This window comes from Carettochelys insculpta, chromosome 26 (genome assembly GCF_033958435.1).
Source record: "Carettochelys insculpta isolate YL-2023 chromosome 26, ASM3395843v1, whole genome shotgun sequence".
Classification (NCBI taxonomy): domain Eukaryota; kingdom Metazoa; phylum Chordata; order Testudines; family Carettochelyidae; genus Carettochelys; species Carettochelys insculpta.
In genome coordinates, this window is record NC_134162.1 from 14,090,680 (window position 1) to 14,109,944 (window position 19,265).

General features: G+C 44.5%; 1 protein-coding gene across 2 annotated transcripts in view; it reads right to left on the minus strand.

The window, feature by feature from the left end:
* Positions 1-107: 107 nt before the first annotated feature.
* Positions 108-19,265, minus strand: part of ADORA3 (adenosine A3 receptor) — a 35,906-nt gene continuing 16,748 nt past the window's right edge. The window contains exons 2-4 of one of the 2 annotated variants that reach the window (XM_074977719.1): positions 18,313-18,671; positions 16,087-16,128; positions 14,595-14,691 (exon numbers count right to left, since the gene is read on the minus strand). In XM_074977719.1, the coding sequence (XP_074833820.1) occupies positions 16,110-16,128; positions 18,313-18,662 (369 nt within the window). In that variant the 5' untranslated portion in view covers positions 18,663-18,671 and the 3' untranslated portion in view covers positions 14,595-14,691; positions 16,087-16,109. Of the gene's footprint in view, positions 14,692-16,086; positions 16,129-18,312; positions 18,672-19,265 lie in introns of both variants that reach the window. The other variant, XM_074977718.1, reaches the window with a different exon arrangement.

Consider the following 19,265-nt stretch of genomic DNA (forward strand, 5'->3'; position numbering starts at 1 on the left):
ACTTCATCATTCTTTGTGACTGGCTTTGCCGCTGACTCCCTGCATCTTTAGGCAAGATGCTACTTTAGTCTGTGCCTCAGTTAATTCTTCTGTTGAATAAGTATATGGGGAACAGAAGAAAGTGAGGCATGTCTCATACTTGTAAAATAATTGGATATGACTGAGTAATGTGAACAGTGTTGACCAATGCAGATTTGTGTTTATAGCCTATCCATGACACAGACTGCAGTCAGAAGGAGTGCTATTGGCATATTTGTTCCCAGGTGGAAAGAGGGAAGGGAATGGTCGTGTGCGGAGTATGTTATACTCTGCTTGTCCTGGAGGCTGAGAGGAGCATGGGAAGGCAGTCTTTCTCCCCCCCGCCACCCCCTTTTTTTCCCCCAAACTGTTGTTCTATATTTCTAACACTATGTTCTTAGCTTTTGGAAAAAAAATATTAAAAGCTTGTGGTTATTTTGGTATATCAGGTTTTGGTATTGTGAGCCGATGCCCAGGTGCCAGCTAAAGGTCTGGTGAGGCAAAAAGTGGGGGGGTGATGCTACATCAGCAGCTATGCTAAGCAGCCAGGGCAGGCTGGGTTCTTTGGTTTGTGTTTAGTTTGGGTACAGCAGCAAGAGGAAAATTACTCTTAGAGAGGCTTTAACAGTTACTTTTATTTATACAAAGATAGAAACAATTTAACTAAGACAAATGATTAAAGTACAAGTTAGTACTTGCAGTTTTTAAAGGGGAAACAACACAATTTAACTTAAGAAAAGTTTTAGACAAACTAGCTAGCTTAAACTAATACAAGTAATGTGTACACAAGAAAGGCAAGTTGCAGGTGTGATTTTCACCCCTGCCTCTTAGACCTGGTGAAACCAAAGTCTTTCCCTCAATTCCTATAGGAAAGAAGTGCAATACAGGTGTAATTTTTACCCCTGCCTCCTAGATCCAGTGTGACCCAAATTCTCTCAATCCCTCGGGAAGAAGTAGATACAAACCAGGCGTCCCCAGTCTCGGGAGTTAATTTCAGACCTGGCCAGCAGGTGTAGGTGATTGAAACTCAAAGCGGGGCGTGGTTTGCCAAACCCCTTTATACTGCTTTTGTCACATGCGCTTCTTCCTGGTCTTAAGTGGCCAATTGGGAGGAATGTTTGAACCCCAGGTTTCCCAGGGAAGATGCAAGGCTCAATTTGCACCTGTGAATTGTGGACAATTGGGCACCTTTGGAGGTGATGGGTGGGTTTCCCCAATCTTCCTGGGGAAGTGATCAAGGCTGGGGAAGTGATCAAGGCGTGTCAATTACTAAGATCAGCCAAAAGGGCGGCCATTAGCTAGCCCATTCAGTGTCTGGTTTTTGTGTATAGTAGAGAGGCTGGGTGAGACAGCACACCTGCGTTCCCAGGACATCAAAGGCCACCTGTCTCCCCTGCTTATTTCTCTCTCTCTCTCTCTCTCCCAGTGGGGGGAGAAGGAAAAAAAAGAAAAGGCTAAATGGGGGGTTTATGTTTGGCTACATTCCACCCCCTTGACACGCCTTATTACGTCCCAGGAAGCAAGGTGGTAGTGATGCCAGCACCTCTTGCCCTCCTTGGAGGAAGCTAAAACTGCCTATTGGCAGGGTCTGATTAGGTAATTTTGGATCGAGGGATTGATTAGGATCACTTGCCAATGCCATATACCGGATTTGTGCAGAGGAGACAGCTGTGTACACAAAATGCCTAACAATACATAGAAGTATACAGCAAGCAATTACAATGAGTAAAATGGTTAATATAGTATTTACAATAGAGTGAAGGAATGGAGTTAATGAAAGTCCTAAGGGTTGGGCTAGCCAATTTAGCCATGAGATTTTCTCATCCTCAGTTAAAGCATGTAGTACCTTAGTAGCGCCCTTTATAGCAAGTACATCTTGTTCAATTTGTCCTGATTTATTTACATAAAAACAGCAAGACTGGTTAATTACTGCACATACTCCCCCTTGTTGGGCTAAAACTGCATTTAAGGCTATTTTGTTTTGTAGGGCAGAACGGGCTACTGATTGTATTTGCTCATTAAGCAAGCCTAGGGCATCTGCAGTGCGGTTTAGAGCCTGCTCTATTTGCCCAGATACATTCACTAGCGCCTTTTTCAGCTCAGCTACTCCAAGCCAGGGCAGGAATGCACGGGTGAACTGGTGGAAACCTGTAGGGCGTTTTATAAGGGGGTTTGTGGTGAATCTTCTTGGCATTCGGTGCAAGAAACTTCCAAGGTTAGTGACACCTGGAGCCATAATGTGGGGGTGTACAGTAAGTCCCCCAGGGGCAGCGTGCCCTAGTGAGTAGCGCCCTATCCAGTTTAGTGGTAGATACTTGTAGGCTTGTTGCCCACAGATGAAAAACAGTCCTGGCTCTTTGTTTAGGATAGGGGAATAGGGTCCCTTATACCACCCTGTTCCAGTGGGTCCTTTCTTTGGAATATGGTGGGTAGCACAGTGACTATCATTAGCAGTTGTGCAATGCAAGGCAAACAGCAGGTCCTGTAGGACTTGGTCTGCAGCAAAAAGGTCTGCTCTGGCACACTGGTTAGAGAGTACGGTATTACTGGTTACCAGTGTGGGGTTGTATATTTGTCCAGTGGTGGGAATTATGAATAGGGAATGATTGTACCAGGCTTTTCCCTTGGGGTATTGACTAAAGTTTAGGGGAATAACAGTGACATCCCTTTGCAATAATGTGCCAGTGTGGGAGATCTTATATCCCCAGCACCTTAAGGGTTTATGGGGGGTTGTACTCAGATAGATATCCCAGATTTTTAATTTCTCATTAAAATTTAGGATGTGGGTGCACTGCTGATCCCTTAACCACCCGAGGTGGGATCCTGTGCCATTTTTATTCTCAAAGCAGATGGGGTACACTTCCCTGGAGGTTCCTGTTATATATTCCAAAGGTTGACCGTACAGTGTTGGTCTCCATTGTCCATGCCACCCCCAAGTTCCCTTTCCAGAGTCATTTAAAAGGTTGTGATCGCTGGGGTTGCTGTTATCAAACCAGGCTGGTCCCCACTGGAAAAAGTCACTTTTGTTCCACCAGTCATTTAAGTTTAAAGGAACAAATTCAACTCCAAGTCCTGTGGAGGAGTTTAGCAGGGTACACATCCAGCAGTTTGTAGCACCAGCAGCAGAGGCAATGGTCTGGATGGCATTTTTGAGTGGGTGCTCAGGTGCAGCTGAGATCACAGTGATCAGGAGGAACATTGCAGCTAATTCGGGCGTCATGCTATTGTGTGCATTGGGATCGGCTCAGGCTGATAAGTGAGGAGCCCTTAATGTGTATTTGCAGTTCTGTGTGGGTTGTTATCTTGTTAACTCCTTTCCTGAAAGAAAGCACAAAGTCAGCAGGTCTTGGATACAATCCAAGCCTCAGAAATGGTTAGTGGCAGCTTGTGGGGGTTTGCAATAATCCAAACTCCCTTTTCTTTGTAAGACTGGAGTATACAAGTGTGTGTGCTTAGGCTGGGGTGCTTAACTACCACAGTATCCCCAGGGGCATATTTGGAGCTTGCTAGTGGTGCTGCTGGAGTCAGAGAGGCTTTTCTTGTAGGGAAGAATCCCTTGCTAATTGGGCTACCCGTAGGGGTCTGCCAGGAAAGAGACAGTAGTCTTATCATTTACTGTTACTAGGATCTGGGGGTCATTGCTTTGATTCTTCCTGCTGGTTTGAGCTCATTTATAGAGAGAGAGAGATTTGTTTCCCTGCTAGTCAATTTCCCTGGTCAGTTTCAACTAGTGACTGCAGCTCTTGTAATTGCTGCAGCAGCTGCCTGTAAGGGGTATGGGAGCTGGGGGGTGCACTAAGAGTAATCTCCCTCCCTTGCTTACCCCTTTTAAGGCAGCCAGGAGCTTTAGCTTCCCGGTAGGCATTCCGTGCAGCAAATCTCGGGGGTATCCTAGATGTAAACACTGTTTCCACAGTTTAGTTCTTAATTCCTTTTCCTCTGGGGTTATCTTTTTGCTGTCTTTTATCATTTCCCTTTAAATTTCTGAACTTTGGCCTGCGGTGCCTCAGTTTCCCCAAACTCTCGGGGGTCTCTTAGCATAAGTTCAAAGAGCTCCTGGTAGGAATAGTTGTGCTCCTGAGCATGATTTCTGGTGGCTAGCATTATTGCCCTATGAGGTCCAGGAGCCCCTTTAAGCACTGGTTTCAAATCCTTGGTTTTTACCCTCTGTTCCCATGGGCTCTCCTCTACATTCCCATTCTTTGGACTAGCTTGGTTGAGCAGAGCTGTTATGGATACAGTCTGCAGGGCTCCTTTAAGTTCATCCCCATTTGTCCACGGGGTGACAGTGGGTTCACCTCTATTAGTGCAGTGGATTCCCCTAGTCCATCTACAGGCAAAGGTCCAAATAGACTTCGGACCCTCCTTATTCCTGGGGGTAAGGAATACTCCTGCACCCAGATTTACCCTCCCACGTTCCCAGGAGGACAGCTGTGTCTGGCCTGCTCCTGTATCCCATATTCTGCCTAGCCATTCTATCACTCCTTCCCCAGGCTTTTCGGCAAACTCCTCTTGGATCTTTCTTAATTCTGTAGGCTTATAGCTGCGGGTAGTAATTCGGGTGGGTTGCGGCTCTGCCTTTTTGCTAGACTCACCCTCTCCCTGCTCAGTGAGATCTTTTTGGTAGGTGATGATGGGTCTCATGTGGATGGGGGGTTTTCCTAACTCAGGGGAGGAATAGGTGGAATATACCTCATCATCAGAGGAATCCCACATGTCCCCATCCCAGTCCTCTGGATCTAGCCAGAGAGCAGCCTCTACTTTAGCTTGGTTAATTGTTCTGGGCTTGCTCTCTAATTTTGCCCTCCGCTCCACTCTTTCCTTCCTTTATTAATGGAGTGAGGCGCTGTTTTAATTGGTCCAAGTTATTACTTAGCAGGCGCTGTCGGGTGTCTAGGTTCTGGCAGCGCTGCTCTAATTCATCTCTTTCGCTTTTCACTCTCTCTAATTCTGCTTTCAGATTAGCGTGGCTGTTACATGCTGCTTGTAGGGCACTTTTAAATAGCCAGACACAAGCTCCTTTTCCCTTTTTCTGCTTTATTTTACTAGCAGTTCTCCAACTACAGAACTGCAACCACAGTTTCTTAGGATTTTCCCATTCCCTTTAACATTTTTTTATCCCATTTTGGGTTAGCCCAACCTTCCTGGGCAAAGCTTTTTTCTACCTTGCTGAAATTAGTGACTGGCTTCATGCTGCTGTATTGGAACTAAGAGCACAAACCCTGCTCGCTGCGCCAATTCTGTGAGCCGATGCCCAGGTGCCAGCTAAAGGTCTGGTGAGGCAAAAAGTGGGGGGTGATGCTACACCAGCAGCTATGCTAAGCAGCCAGGGCAGGCTGGGTTCTTTGGTTTGTGTTTAGTTTGGGTACAGCAGCAAGAGAAAAATTACTCTTAGAGAGGCTTTAACAGTTACTTTTATTTATACAAAGATAGAAACAATTTAACTAAGACAAATGATTAAAGTGCAAGTTAGTACTCGCAGTTTTTAAAGGGGAAACAACACAATTTAACTTAAGAAAAGTTTTAGACAAACTAGCTAGCTTAAACTAATACAAGTAATGTGTACACAAGAAAGGCAAGTTGCAGGTGTGATTTTCACCCCTGCCTCTTAGACCTGGTGAAACCAAAGTCTTTCCCTCAATTCCTATAGGAAAGAAGTGCAATACAGGTGTAATTTTTACCCCTGCCTCCTAGATCCAGTGTGACCCAAATTCTCTCAATCCCTCGGGAAGAAGTAGATACAAACCAGGCGTCCCCAGTCTCGGGAGTTAATTTCAGACCTGGCCAGCAGGTGTAGGTGATTGAAACTCAAAGCGGGACGTGGTTTGCCAAACCCCTTTATACTGCTTTTGTCACATGCGCTTCTTCCTGGTCTTAAGTGGCCAATTGGGAGGAATGTTTGAACCCCAGGTTTCCCAGGGAAGATGCAAGGCTCAATTTGCACTTGTAAATTGTGGACCATTGGGCACCTTTGGAGGTGATGGGTGGGTTTCCCCAATCTTCCTGGGGAAGTGATCAAGGCTGGGGAAGTGATCAAGGCGTGTCAATTACTAAGATCAGCCAAAAGGGCGGCCATTAGCTAGCCCATTCAGTGTCTGGTTTTTGTGTATAGTAGAGAGGCTGGGTGAGACAGCACACCTGCGTTCCCAGGACATCAAAGGCCACCTGTCTCCCCTGCTTATTTCTCTCTCTCTCTCCCCCTCTCCCCCCCAGTGGGGGGGGGGGTAGAAAAAAAAATGCCAAATGGGGGGTTTGTCTGGCTACAGGTATCTGCCTTCCAAACATGAATAGTAGTTCAATATGTGGGTATAAGTCTGTTACATGACTCACCCTCCAAGTGTAAGTTCCCATGGTGAAACCCTAGTGGCAAACCATGGGTCATATTTCAAAATGCAAGAAATTAATTTTTATGAAACAGTTCATTTCCACATTGAAAGAGGGCCTCTCCTGTCTCTTGTTGTGAAGTGGAAAACAACCCTCCAATCTTGAATTAAGTGAATCCCTAGCATGGTTGTGTTTTTCTTAAAACATAGTCTCAAAATCCATTTATCTGTCCTGGGGATATTGTGCTTTCTGGATAAATGGATGGGTCCCTCCCACAAGTAGGGATGTGATCATCCTTTCTTTAAAGCTTGAGGCAGTGCAGTTTCCTTCCCTCTACAGTTCCAGGCTGACTTAAGTTTTCTTTTTCTTCCCTGAATATCTTCTGTAATAGAGCTCACATTTGTTATGCCCGGTCCTGCAGTTGTTTGTTACCCATCTGTCTGGTTTTGCTATAGAATTGACTGTCATGTCTGGATATCATTATGTAAGGTAAAAAGTATTTTGGAAACAGGTATTAATAGCTTATACTTTCAAATAAATGGAGACATCTACCCTCATTCCATTTTCTATCCTACTGTCTATCCTTTGTACAAATTGTACTAGAACAGCATGTGCCCAGATAATCGAATAATCTCCAAATTTTAGACTTCTTTTGTTAAAATTCCAGCAATATGGAAGTAGTTGTACTGGGACATAAACAGTTCCTGAGCCAAGTGAAAATCTAAGCACAATAGCAGTGTGCCAAGTTGAAAGCTAAAGCACTACTATAAATGTTAAGTATGAGTAGGTGAATCACGTGACTTCCATTTGAACCTACTCACTTATCATCCGGTTGACTCAAATATTGGCTCTGTCTTTCACTGACTGGAAATTGGAAAAAGGAGCAAGTAGAGGGAGGGTTCTCCAGCAGTTCCTCACCCTTGATCATGTTTGCTGGTTCCTATGTGTCCTGAAGATGAGATCACTTGCGCCAGTCTGATTTTTTTCAAATAGCAGCCTCCATCGGAGACTGCTCTGTAGTTTGTGCTAGTTACAGTGAAATGAAGACATGTTTGCTGCACATCAAATGCAGTTCTGTCACAAACCCTCAGCTCTGTTTGAAATCATGTTAGTGAATGTTCCATGTATAACATGAACAGCTGATTTATTAAAGGTCTGTCCCATGAGGAAGGGTGAGTGGGTGGTCCAGAGCAGGACTCTGGGAGTTCTGGTTCCATTGTTGTCTCCCTGACTAATGGTGTAGGTCTGAAGAAGAACCCTTATCTTTGAGGCCTCAGTTTGCCCATTTATAAAATATGGATAATACTGCTTATGATGCCATGGTCTCTTTTCATTCCTTCTGCTATAGTTTTGACCTTTGGACTGTTCAAATGTCTTCACACGTGTTGGGGACAAGATAAGGACCAGAGATATTTCTCTTACCATCTTTACAGATCCACCCTGTCAAATAGTCTTCACCCTTCTCTCATGTTTTTTACATCCCCTTCTTACATTACTATTTACTCAAATAATTCATTTCATTCTGCGTCCTTTTTGAATTGTCAGGTGCTTTTGTGAACTGTATTTGTTAATTACATAAAATTATCAAGAGTAGAAGCACAGGTGGGACCACACCATGCCCTGGCCCTGCTGAGTGAGGTTCTGGTGGCAATTTAAAGGGCTCCGGGCGCCAACTGGTGGCCAGGAACCTGGGGTCTTGTGAAGTGTGAGGCCTGGGGCAGTTGCCTCCTTTGTTCTCTTTTTCCCCCCCCCCCCCCCACCCCACTCCACCTCCATGATGCTTGAACAGTTACACTGGGGATGCTGAGAGCCATTACAACAAATTGCAAAACCATTCTTGTGCCCTGTTGCTTGAATACTGAATCCTTTTTCACTTGGGTCAGTATGAGACCAAATTTTCAAAGGTATTCAGTAGCCTAAAAAAGGCAGGTGGGCATCTGTTGGGATTTCAGTGTCTTGAACCAGGTTTTTAACTCCACGGGGTGTTGGGCACTGCCTTCTAAAAATCCCATTGGGTGCCTTATCTGCATCTTTAGCACAGAAATACTTGTGTAAACAGGATCCTGTTTTGTTTGGGTCAGTCCAACTTGCTCCTTATCTCTGCAGAAGTAGTATTGGTAATATGTGGTTGACAAAGGAAAGCTGAACTTGGTACGCAGAAAAGAGAAGTAAATGTTCACATGCATCGCTCTGTGTTTCAAGAAGTGAGATTAAGTGGTCACATGATGAGAGCAAAAGGTAAGCAGAATTGAAGAGCTGTGCTTTGTAAAGACTGACACGGAGATGTGCTATCTGCTCATTTAACCTTTACTGTAGCCATTTCTGTAAGCAATAGAGTATAATACCAATGACAAAGGGACTCCATCTTGCGGGGAGCCAGTGTGAGAGCTTTGGGACTTTTAGGGAGAATGATGACTTAAATGATTTTGATTTGGTTTTTTGTATTTGTAGTGTAGCTGGAGTCATTCTAGGCTGGGTCATTTGCCTTGTTTAATTTGTTAAAGCTACCCAGAGCACAGGATAAATGCTCCTGTGAGCATATAGATTCTTGAATTAAACAACAGTTTAGATGCAGCTTTCTTCTTGTCCCTTCACAGTGTATGTGTTTGTAGGCTCACTACAACAATGCTGTAAGACCCCAATACAGCTACTGGGTTTCGATGGGCAAATCTTAATTCCTGAATAGGTCCAGTTACAGAATCTGGGCCTTAGTATGTGCTCATCTCTTCACTTTGTGCAGAGGCGTAGCTTTGTGTGGGCCTGAGTGGGGCTCACTCACTTAGTGTCTAGGCCCACCCAAATTGAGGCCAGAGCTTCTCAATCCACAGTGCTGGGTGCATTGCTCTTCTGCCGATGCCACATGCTGCTGACTCTGTTTCTGGCCCCAGGGCCAGCCTGGCAGGGGAGAATGCCTCATGGGGGAAGGTTTGGGTGGGGGCTCGTGCTGAGGATTAGAAGCCAGGACAGCAATGTGCAGTACATCATCAGGAAGAGCTGGGAATGGAAGCACAGAATGGTTTAACTTTGTCTTATGGGACTATGGGCTATCCAGGGCTGTCTACTGGGCTTCTGTTTAGCAAAACAGGGCAGAATGATTCTTTCTGAACTTAGTGCTGTAGGATTGAATTAGAAGATCTGGCTGAGCCAAGCTTTATTTTGGTATGTTCATTATGCCTGGTCTCAGAAATGCTCAATTTGTCTAATAGCGCTATGGGATGCTGGTTCAGTGCCTTCTTGTGTTTGCCTGGTCTCTCCCAAGTACTTCACTACAGAAGCTGTGGGAATAAACTTTCTGTGAGGGCAATGCAAGAGACACAATGGGACCCTGGCAAAGCATCTAACAACCCACAGCAGCTGATCTGTTGTTGGGTGTGGTGAGCTTCCTTGGCTGATCTGTTCATTACAAGAGTCCACCTGCACACCTGGGAAGTCTTATCCCTGTCAGAAGCTGGGGTGTGTATTAAATTGGCTCTGTACTTCATCAGGCCAAGGAACAGAGCAATTTTATTAGTGACTTCCTCCAACAAGCAGAACAGAATTGATCACTTTTAACTTGGCTGTAACAGCTCTTTTCAGAGGGTGAGGAAACCGGTCTACATCCTGTTTTCTCCCTCTGCCGTGCTTTTTAGAAGCAACAGAGACTACCAATCAACTACTGCTCTTTAACATGTTTTATCTGTTCTGGTCATGTGGTGGAGTGAAAGGGTTTTGAGACACACTTTTGTTTATTGTATTCTTGCAGCAGGACCCTGTGGTACTGGGCACTGTACAAACACAGGACAAAAAGCACCCTACCCAAAGCACTGACTGTCTAGTCAGGCTGCTTTCTCAGATGCCTGGCAGGGCAGGAGAGTGAGTGTGATTGATGCTAACATAAATGTCAGACCTCTTGAAAAGGTTCGCGTGATCTGGGAGGCAGTTGCCTGTGCCTGTGGCTGTCACGTGAGGCAGATGCCACTCTCTGATTAGGAGGCAGGGTTGCGGTTTGATTAGCTGTGATACTTTATCCATTAGCCCCACATCCTGTTTTAACAACGACTTGAACCAATTTCAACCTGTAGAGCAGCGCACCTTCTTGTTTGTAAGGTGGCAGAAGCTAAAGGCCAGAATCTTCTAAAGCAGTTGCAGAAGTTCCTTCACACTCCACTGAAAGGTTCAGAACATGCAGTTTCACATGGTGTGGTGTCTGTATCAATCAGCATGTAACATGCTCTGCTCACTACAGACTTGAGTTTGGATTTTTTTTAAATGACAGCATACTTGAAGGACCCTGGCCACAGCTGGCTAATCATTCTGTTCTGTCCATGGTCCACCTATGCTCCAGTGATCAGCATGGAAGGACTACTTTTATAGGCACCACCTGAGATCAGGGCTCCAGTGTGCTTGGTCTTTAAGTGTTTGTAGCCCAAAAAGACAAGAAAAAATGTTTACATTTTCCAAAAGAGAAACTGATGCACTTAAATCTACAGCAGAGATAGGAATTGAACCGAGATCAGCTAGAGCCAGCAGTGTTCCCTCTAATTCTCTTCATCCGTGTGCAGAATAAACTTTGTGTATGGAGATGTGTGGATGTGCACCACCAGAAGAAGTACATGCTGCTGGCTAATCAGCTAGGTGGCATGTCAATCTCTCCTGAGTGGCTGCTCAAGCACTCAGCTTACAACGAACCCTGGATCCAAGATGAGAGGCCATTTTTTCCAATTTGGTAAAAAACTCAATAACTGAAGAGCCACAATGCATGCAAATATGAGATAGTCCTTAAGAAATAATGTCAAACCATAAGTTTTGTAACCCTATTTTAAGAACAGTGCACATGCAATAATTCATAATGCAATACATGATTTACTGCAGGTCATTAACAAACATCTTACATGTTCTATTTCCTCATACTTTACGTATGTGTCGTCTTGACTCTCACTCCCAGACCTGTGCTCTCTAGAGGACAACAGCGGGTGATATCTAATAGTTTGAGATCACACATCGTTTTCTATTTAGATATGAGATGTTCATTTGTGGGCTTTTAGACATACACCATTTATCAAAAATAATCAGAAGGGGGGTTGTTTTTTGTTTTTATCTTTCCAATTATAGCATTGGGAGCCACAAGGAAGTCCTCAAAGAGCTGTGGCTTGCAGACACCTGCCCCACAGTCTGCCACAGTCACTCTAGTTCGGGGTTAGTCAACAGGCAGACCACCAGATGCTTTTAAAAGGACCCTGCATTGTTTTATTTACCTATTAATATGATTACTGTTGTTTGTTTTTCCTTTCCCTGGAATCTGGACCTAGCCTGTAACCTAACTCAGAAATTTGGAGTTAGACAAAAAATAATTGATTGCATTTGTTCTAGTTGTCCCATTTACCACAAAATTTCATGGTGCTTCACAGTGATGTTTCGAAAATGGAGAGAGAGGAGGACAGCCAGTGGTCTGGACAAAATGTGACCCACTGAAGCCAATATGGAGAGATCCAGCTGTGAATAGAAGTTCTCAGATGGGCAGGGCAGCCTGCAACCATGCTAACTACTGAAAACTCTTCAGCAATCAGCTGGAGACCAGTATAAAGAGATTTGTGGCCTTCACTTAGTTTGCCATAAGTTTTCCTTTTACTCCACCTACCTTGTTTTGCTGGATCTCCAGTCACCTTGGTAGCTAAAATATAAAGACAAAAATAAAAGAAACTACAACTGCAGCCTTGAAATATGTTGCTATGAATCATGCTGAGCAGCTTTCTGTGTTCAAGGCACTATACAAACTAATAAGTAAGAGTTCTGACATCCTTCAACGTGATTATTTTCTCCATTTGACAGAAGGAAAAATTGTGAAAGTGGTTTAGTGACTGTTTGAAAGAGAAGTCACTGCCAAAGCTGTGATTGAAACTCAGGAGTTCTTGCCTTAGCTAACACAACACTCCTTTTTTCAAATATTATTTGGTCAGCCCATGGCCAGGTTGTTAACTGGAGGTTGAAGCTCTCTAGTCCAGCATTCTCTCATCTAGCAACCTCCATTGTGCAACATGGTTTTAGTTAGCTGAGCAACCTCTTATCATGGGCGTAAGCAAGTTTCCTATAGTCTCATAAAGCTTGGTTCCAGCCACCAGTCCCGGTTCTCAGTGTTCAGAGCTGCTGTTTAGCTATATTTTATCCCTAAATGTCTTCTAAAAGCCCAGTAAGCTGTGGAAGTGTTGGTAATGCTGCTAAACAATTTGACCTTCCCGGTTCAGTAAATTCTTGGGTTCAGCCCCAGTCCAGCATGCTTGGGACCTGAGAGGTTCAACCTGTACTGTATTTCAGAAAACAGTAATACACACTCAATATCATTTCCAGCTGAGCCTGGTCAACAACCTCTGTGAGGAAAATGCAAAAGACAAAATGCACCTGGAATCTCTTTGCTTGACTTTTGAAATACTAAAAGCTGTAATTCCAGATATGCCAGTTTGCTGGTATTCCCAGGAAGGAGCTGGTATATTGTGCCCCTGTGTCATATTTTGTTGTTCTTTCCAATCCCCCAGTTAATGTTGCTTGTTATTGTCTGGGTGATGTCTCATCAGGACATGTCCAGGGTTGTGTGGTTGTGGGGTTTATTTTTTTGGGAGTGGGGGAGGGCTAAATGAATATGGAAGTTGATAAAAGGCACCCAGTTGAAAGGCACCCCTTGTAGGGCTAAGAAGGTAGCTCCTTAGCCCATTAAGCCTCGGGCCTTTCTGCGGAGGCAGCGTGCCACCCAAGGGCCCAGTTGTGTGTGAGATTTCATGATGCCAACACCCGTTGTCCAGTGAAGATTGGATGCTCGGCGTATTAACAGGTTTACCAATTCCAAACAAATGCTACAAGCCAGTTTATCAGTTCCAGTTCTGAGCTTGGCTCCGCTGAACACATGCAATGAGATGTGTTTAAATCCAGTGCAAGTTTATTCAACCAAGCATAACAATTTGAGTACGAGCAAGTGGAATTATGGGGGAAAAAAATCAATAAAAAAGAAACTAGCATGCATTCTAGAGGTGAGATTTACTGAAGAAGATACTCTTGTTGTTAGCAGAGCATTTCTCATCTCATATCCTTGCAGCACTTTCCAGCCACACTGCCTGTGGATCCCCCACCCCCACTTGCAGGAGATATGACTATCTGCTTGCCTCTTTGGTGAAGGTCCCGTGTGTCCCTTTGTATGCCAAGATATACCCAAAACAATCCTGCTGTTTTATCTTCCTGTAGATCTCCTCTCTTGTAGATTTTCAGTCTTTTAATTAGCACGTGACTCAGTATACTGTGTGGTCATCCAGATGAGATACAAATGCTACCCCGAGCACCCACAGTTAGGATTTTGTTGCTACTAGTGGTCCACGTTGGTACCTGCCTGCATGGACATAAAAATATTCCACATATGGATGGAATAAATCTACATATGGATGGAAGAGATTATAGGGAACATTGACTGTGAGGTATGCATTATGCAATCCACAAATGACCAGACTTGGAGATATATGATTACCACTTGCTTAAAAGGAACATGACCAAGGTATGTGATCTGCTTTGACTCCATGACCTTAAGAACTTTATTGTTAACATTATTCTTAACTTCTTAAATCTTCTCTCTCCATATATATTGTAATAGCTATGACAATCAGTGGGCTACTGGCTCTCAGCAGAGCTGTTGTTTGCCATCCTTTGGTGAATTATTATGCATATCTGTGACCTGAAGAGTACCTGTAAAACCCTATGTGACATCAAGGGGTCTCTGGCTCACACTCTATTGTATGCTCCATACTAGGACTGACTGGCTTTGGATCCATGCACAGGACATAGGTTCTTAAAATGAGAGCATAAGTGTCTTTGAACTTCTTTATCTTGCAAGCATAGACAATGGGGTTCATGGCCGAGTTGGAGTGAGACAGCAAAATGCTTATGTATAGCAGAGACTGTGGCATGTGACATTTGGGACAAAAATAGGAGACACAGTTTAGAATGGCCAAAGGCAGCCAGCTAATTGCAAACAGGAAGAGGACAAGAGTCAAAGATTTGGCTGTCTTGAACTCCTTCCCGTAAAAGGCTCCAGCTGCTCTCATGTTTGTTGCATTCTGACTGAGCTTGGTCCGGATAATGTGGAAGATCTCAATGTACAGAACGCACATGAGGATCAGTGGGAGGAAGATAAAGGTGAAGAAGCTGAAATACACCATGTAGTCCATTCTCATCACAGAAGAGAAGCGACACTGGACTTCAGCATGGTTGTCTCCTTTTTGTGTCCTCCTTTGGTTCCACCCAAACATGGGGACTAACCCTGTCAGCAAGGACAGCAGCCAGCAAATGCCAAGAGCCATCCAAATTCTCCTCTTCGTGGTGATTATCCTGTACCTGGTGGGGGCAGAAACCACTGATGCAGTTAGATGTTTCTTTAGTGTCGTGATGCCCAACCTGCTAGCCACTAGCAGCAGATGGCGGTTTGCCTGGTTCAGCGTGGCTAATTGGCTTGAACAATCAAATTATTTTCACAATAATGTGGCAAGCTCGCTATAGTAATAGGGACTTTTGAACTGGTTGGACACCATGGCTTTAGTGACGGAAGCAGCAATCAAGAACTCACGCCTTCAAGGACTGTAGGTTCAATTGTGTCTGACCTGAGTGTACAACTCCCTTTTGGGTGCGGTATCTTATCTCAGATGCTTTTACCACATGTTTCTCTCACCATTTAGCCTGCGTGGTAAGTTAAACTCTGTTGCTGATCACGTCAGAGGCAAGGATGCAATTGCCATAACAAGTGTCTGATTCTGTTGCTTTCCTGCTTTTCTTTAAGGACCTCTCTTTTCATATTGTAATTTACACTATTCCTCCAGGCCATACTGCTCCTCTGCTCTTGGCCCTTTTTGATGCAGGGTTTTTGCTCACAGAAATAGGGCTGGGTGTATTTATTTAGCACAGTGTTCCCCAGATCCCCCAGCCATTTGTGACCCCTTTTGAGACTTTGTCCTTATCGGCATACCCCCTCTCCCCAGTGCTGTCCCAGTGTTTATCTCCTGATTATTAGTAATTTATTTTCTGCCATGTACCCCTTGAAATCTTTTCACATGCTACTGAGGATATGAGTACCATACTTCGGGAAACGCTGATTTAGATGGACAAAGTGAACCCAAAATGGAAGAGGTGTCAGAGTGACCTAGTCATGGCCCGACATTAAACAGCATTAACAGGGGCCTGGGTCTGGTATACATAGATCTCAGCCTGCTTAGCACCATGGCAAACATACCACTGAAAGTCTTTGAAACCTTTTTTGTTGAAGATACGGGAAAGAACTCAAAACCAGTGAAAGCCTTGGAAATTTAGAGCATTGTCATGCTTTCCTAGTGCCATCTCCACTTGTTTCCTTTCCTAGGCATCCTAAGGGGCAGGAGTTGCTCCAGGACCTGGCGTTTCAAAGGGGCCCAGAGCTGCAGTCACTGCTGCTGCTATTTTGCCACTGGCAGTGTCTGGAGCCCTGGACCCTTTTGAACTGTCGTGGCAGCACTACTATGGCTGTGCATGGATGTGAGTGAGTTGGGGAGGAGGTCAGCACCACGGTCTGAGCAGCGCTGAGAACTAACTTGCCCTGGGCCCTGCTCCTTACACTCTTGGCCCTGGTCCTTCCAATATTGGCTCTGCCCCTTCTGGGGCATGGAGCCAGGCCCCCTTCCCGCCGTTTCCCAGGGCCCAGGGCAGCTGTTGGCTCTGATGCCCTTCCCCTTTCACTGGAGAGTTTTGACAAAGAAATCTCACCCCTCTTGTGGTTTGACAATATCTTAGATGGTAATAAGTGTCCTAATAAGGAAAAGAGAAGACATTCATTAAAATAGGCTGAAGCTGTCATCAATGCTGATATTAACATTCAGTCCCACTTCCTGGAGGACAACCCAAGACTAACTCTCACAAAGCAGGAATAAGAAGAATGGCAAAGACACAAAACACACAGTTTCTATATCCTGTGCTGACTCTCACTTGCAGCATCACAGCTGGGAAAACAGGCCTGACACATAGTCTGAGCACCCAGTCTGAGACCTGGCAAAGTTGTACCAACGCTGCAAAATAGTCCTGGTTGGTTGAGTCTGACTCTTATTAGACAGAAGACAAAAGAAGAAACATGGGAAAAAGCAGAAATAAGGGGTGAAAGGAAAAGGGCAGTTCGGAGGTTGGTGAGGGTTGACACAGGCTCACATCCTAGGTGGTGTTTGGGATTTAATATGAGCTGTCTGTCTTTGTACCTGTTTCTGGGTCCCTCTTTCTGGGCCAGATCTGGTCATGACATCTGTCAGGATGCAAATGAAGGAAATCCAGAGACCACAGGGCAGCACATGTAGTCGTCATGCTGAAGCTCATACCTCACCTTTTTTAAAATCTTTTTGTCAGAGAGCAGCATGGGAGCCAGCTTTTCTGCCCAATGTCTCTTCTTTTAAAGATCTCCAATAGCCTAACCCATCCCCTCATTATTTTCTCCATTAGTTAGACCTCATTTCTTGCCCCACCAGTTGTCATTTCTTTAGTGGTCCTACACCTTTCTTGTTTACCAGGCATAATCATAACATGGTACTTGAATTACATCTATAGGCCTTTTATTTTAGACTAATGCAGTCTTTCTGTCTCCTTTTGCACCTTTACCCCCCAATGGCCGTGTCTACACTAGCCCCAAACTTCGAAACGGCCACGCAAGTGGCCATTTCGAAGTTTACTAATGAAGCGCTGAAATGCATATTCAGCGCTTCATTATTGTGTGGGCGGCCGCGGCGCTTCGAAATTGACACAGCTTGCTGCCACGCGGCTCATCTGGATGGGGCTCCTTTTCGAAAGGACCCCGCCTACTTCGAAGTCCCCTTTCTCCCAATTTCGAGGCGCCGCGGCCGCCTGCATGATAATGAAGCGCTGAATATGCATTTCAGCGCTTGATTAGTAAACTTTGAAATGGCCATTTGAGTGGCCGTTTCGAAGTTTGGGACTAGTGTAGATGTAGCCAATATGCTGTTATAGAATAGGGGACAGTTAGAGCTGATGAACTTTCACATTTGACAGCTAACCTCACAATTAAAGTCAATCTGTAGGGCCAGTTAGTGTACCAGGACCCTGTACTGTCTGACCTTGTGCCATATTGGTATTTTTTCATGTATGCTCTTGGCTATGCAAGTTATAGAAAAAAGGATGTGTTTGTATAAACTTATCTTATTAGAAGGTACTGTTTGCTTTATTGCCCTCTCTCATTTTGACCCAGTGCTGGCATGGAGTGACTGCTCCCAAAATAAACGAAGACATAATATAACACTCAAGCTACACACCCCCAACAAAATGACTTGTGAAATAAAACCATGTTTCCCCTTGATCCCAGCAGCAGTCTGCGCTCTACAGCAATTTTATAGTTTATTTATATATATATATATATATATGTATATATATATATATATATATGTATATATGTATATATATATATATATATATATATGTATATATATATATATAAAATATATATATATATATTGCAGTAGCACGTAATCAGGATTCCATTGCGCTAGCTGCTTTGCTGATGCAGAGCTATAAGAGTCTCTGCACCACTCAAAGAACTGCTCTTAAACTGTTTTTTTTTAAGAGATACTCTTTCCCTTTTTGGAACACACATTTAAAGCTAGTTTATTGCATGAGAAACTTGGTTGATCAGAAGCCACTTCAAATAGATAGGGGAGCAGGGAGCCTCTGTAATTACAGAATCATAAAACGGTAGAGCTGGGAGGGCTCTGAAGGGGTCACCTAGCCTATCTCCCAAACCAAGGGGAAGAGACTGTAAAACCTGGGTGTTTCAGGGCAGGTATGAGACAGGGGTATGAGTACTGGGAAAGTTGGAGGAGGAGGAGGAGCATGTATCCAGGTCTGAACTGGGGTGCAGGGACTAAAAAGAGCATTAATTGACACCCCCCCACACACACCATGCAATAGGAACAATAACCTAAAAATTGATGGACTTGCCTGGTAGGCAGCTTCACTCTCAAGTACCTGTCGATCGCTATCGCCAGGAGAGAGAGGATGGAGGCATTGGTGAACACCACCATCAGGCAGCACATGAAGAGGCAGGAGTAGAAGTTGGTAATGACTTCCAGGCTCACCACAATGGCTAGTGGCATGACGAGGATTCCCACGGCTATATCAGCCAGTGCCAAGGAGACGATGAAGTAGAAGGTGTTTGTCTGAAAAGCTGGGTTCAGCTTCACCACCCAGATGACCAAGATGTTGCCCACAGTTGCCAATATCCCAATAATGGACTCAATGGTGATGTAAACGGCATTCAGGCTACTGGGAGAGCAGCTGCTGTTTGTCATGATGAATAGCTGGAAGGAAGAAAATACCAACAGGAACAAGCCTGAGTGAGATTTTACTCCAAATAGAACCAAAACTCAGCTCCTCCAGTGACTTTCTTCACAATAACTTCCTGTGCATAACTTTGTCACAGTAGAATTATGCAGTTAACTGGCTGTTAGCCCCCTTTACGATCGCACAAGAATAAGTTGCACCTGGATCTCCATGTCTTGTGACCCTCCCTAGTGATTCCTTCCTACATATCATTTCTGTAGCTCCTTCAGTAACGACTCTGGAAATTTACTTTGTAACAGTCCAGCCAAAACTCCCCCTGCCTTCCCTTGCTCTAGCTGTTGTCACTTTCCATTTACTCTATTTCAGAGCTGCAAGCTCTTTTTTCAAATAAGAATAACCTTGTCAGTCAACCACATCTGGTTCTAGATAATCAACTTCTACTCTTTGTAGGAAGTGAGGCAGAAAAGTGGAAGTTACCGAGATGTTCTGTTTGGTTTCAGCTCCCCATATGACATTAAATAAACTTTCAGTTCCTGGTGTGTTAATCTTCAGCTAGGGCTCTGAATGGGTGGGAGCCCAGCTATTTTAGTGACCCCCCAACCTTCAGAGCT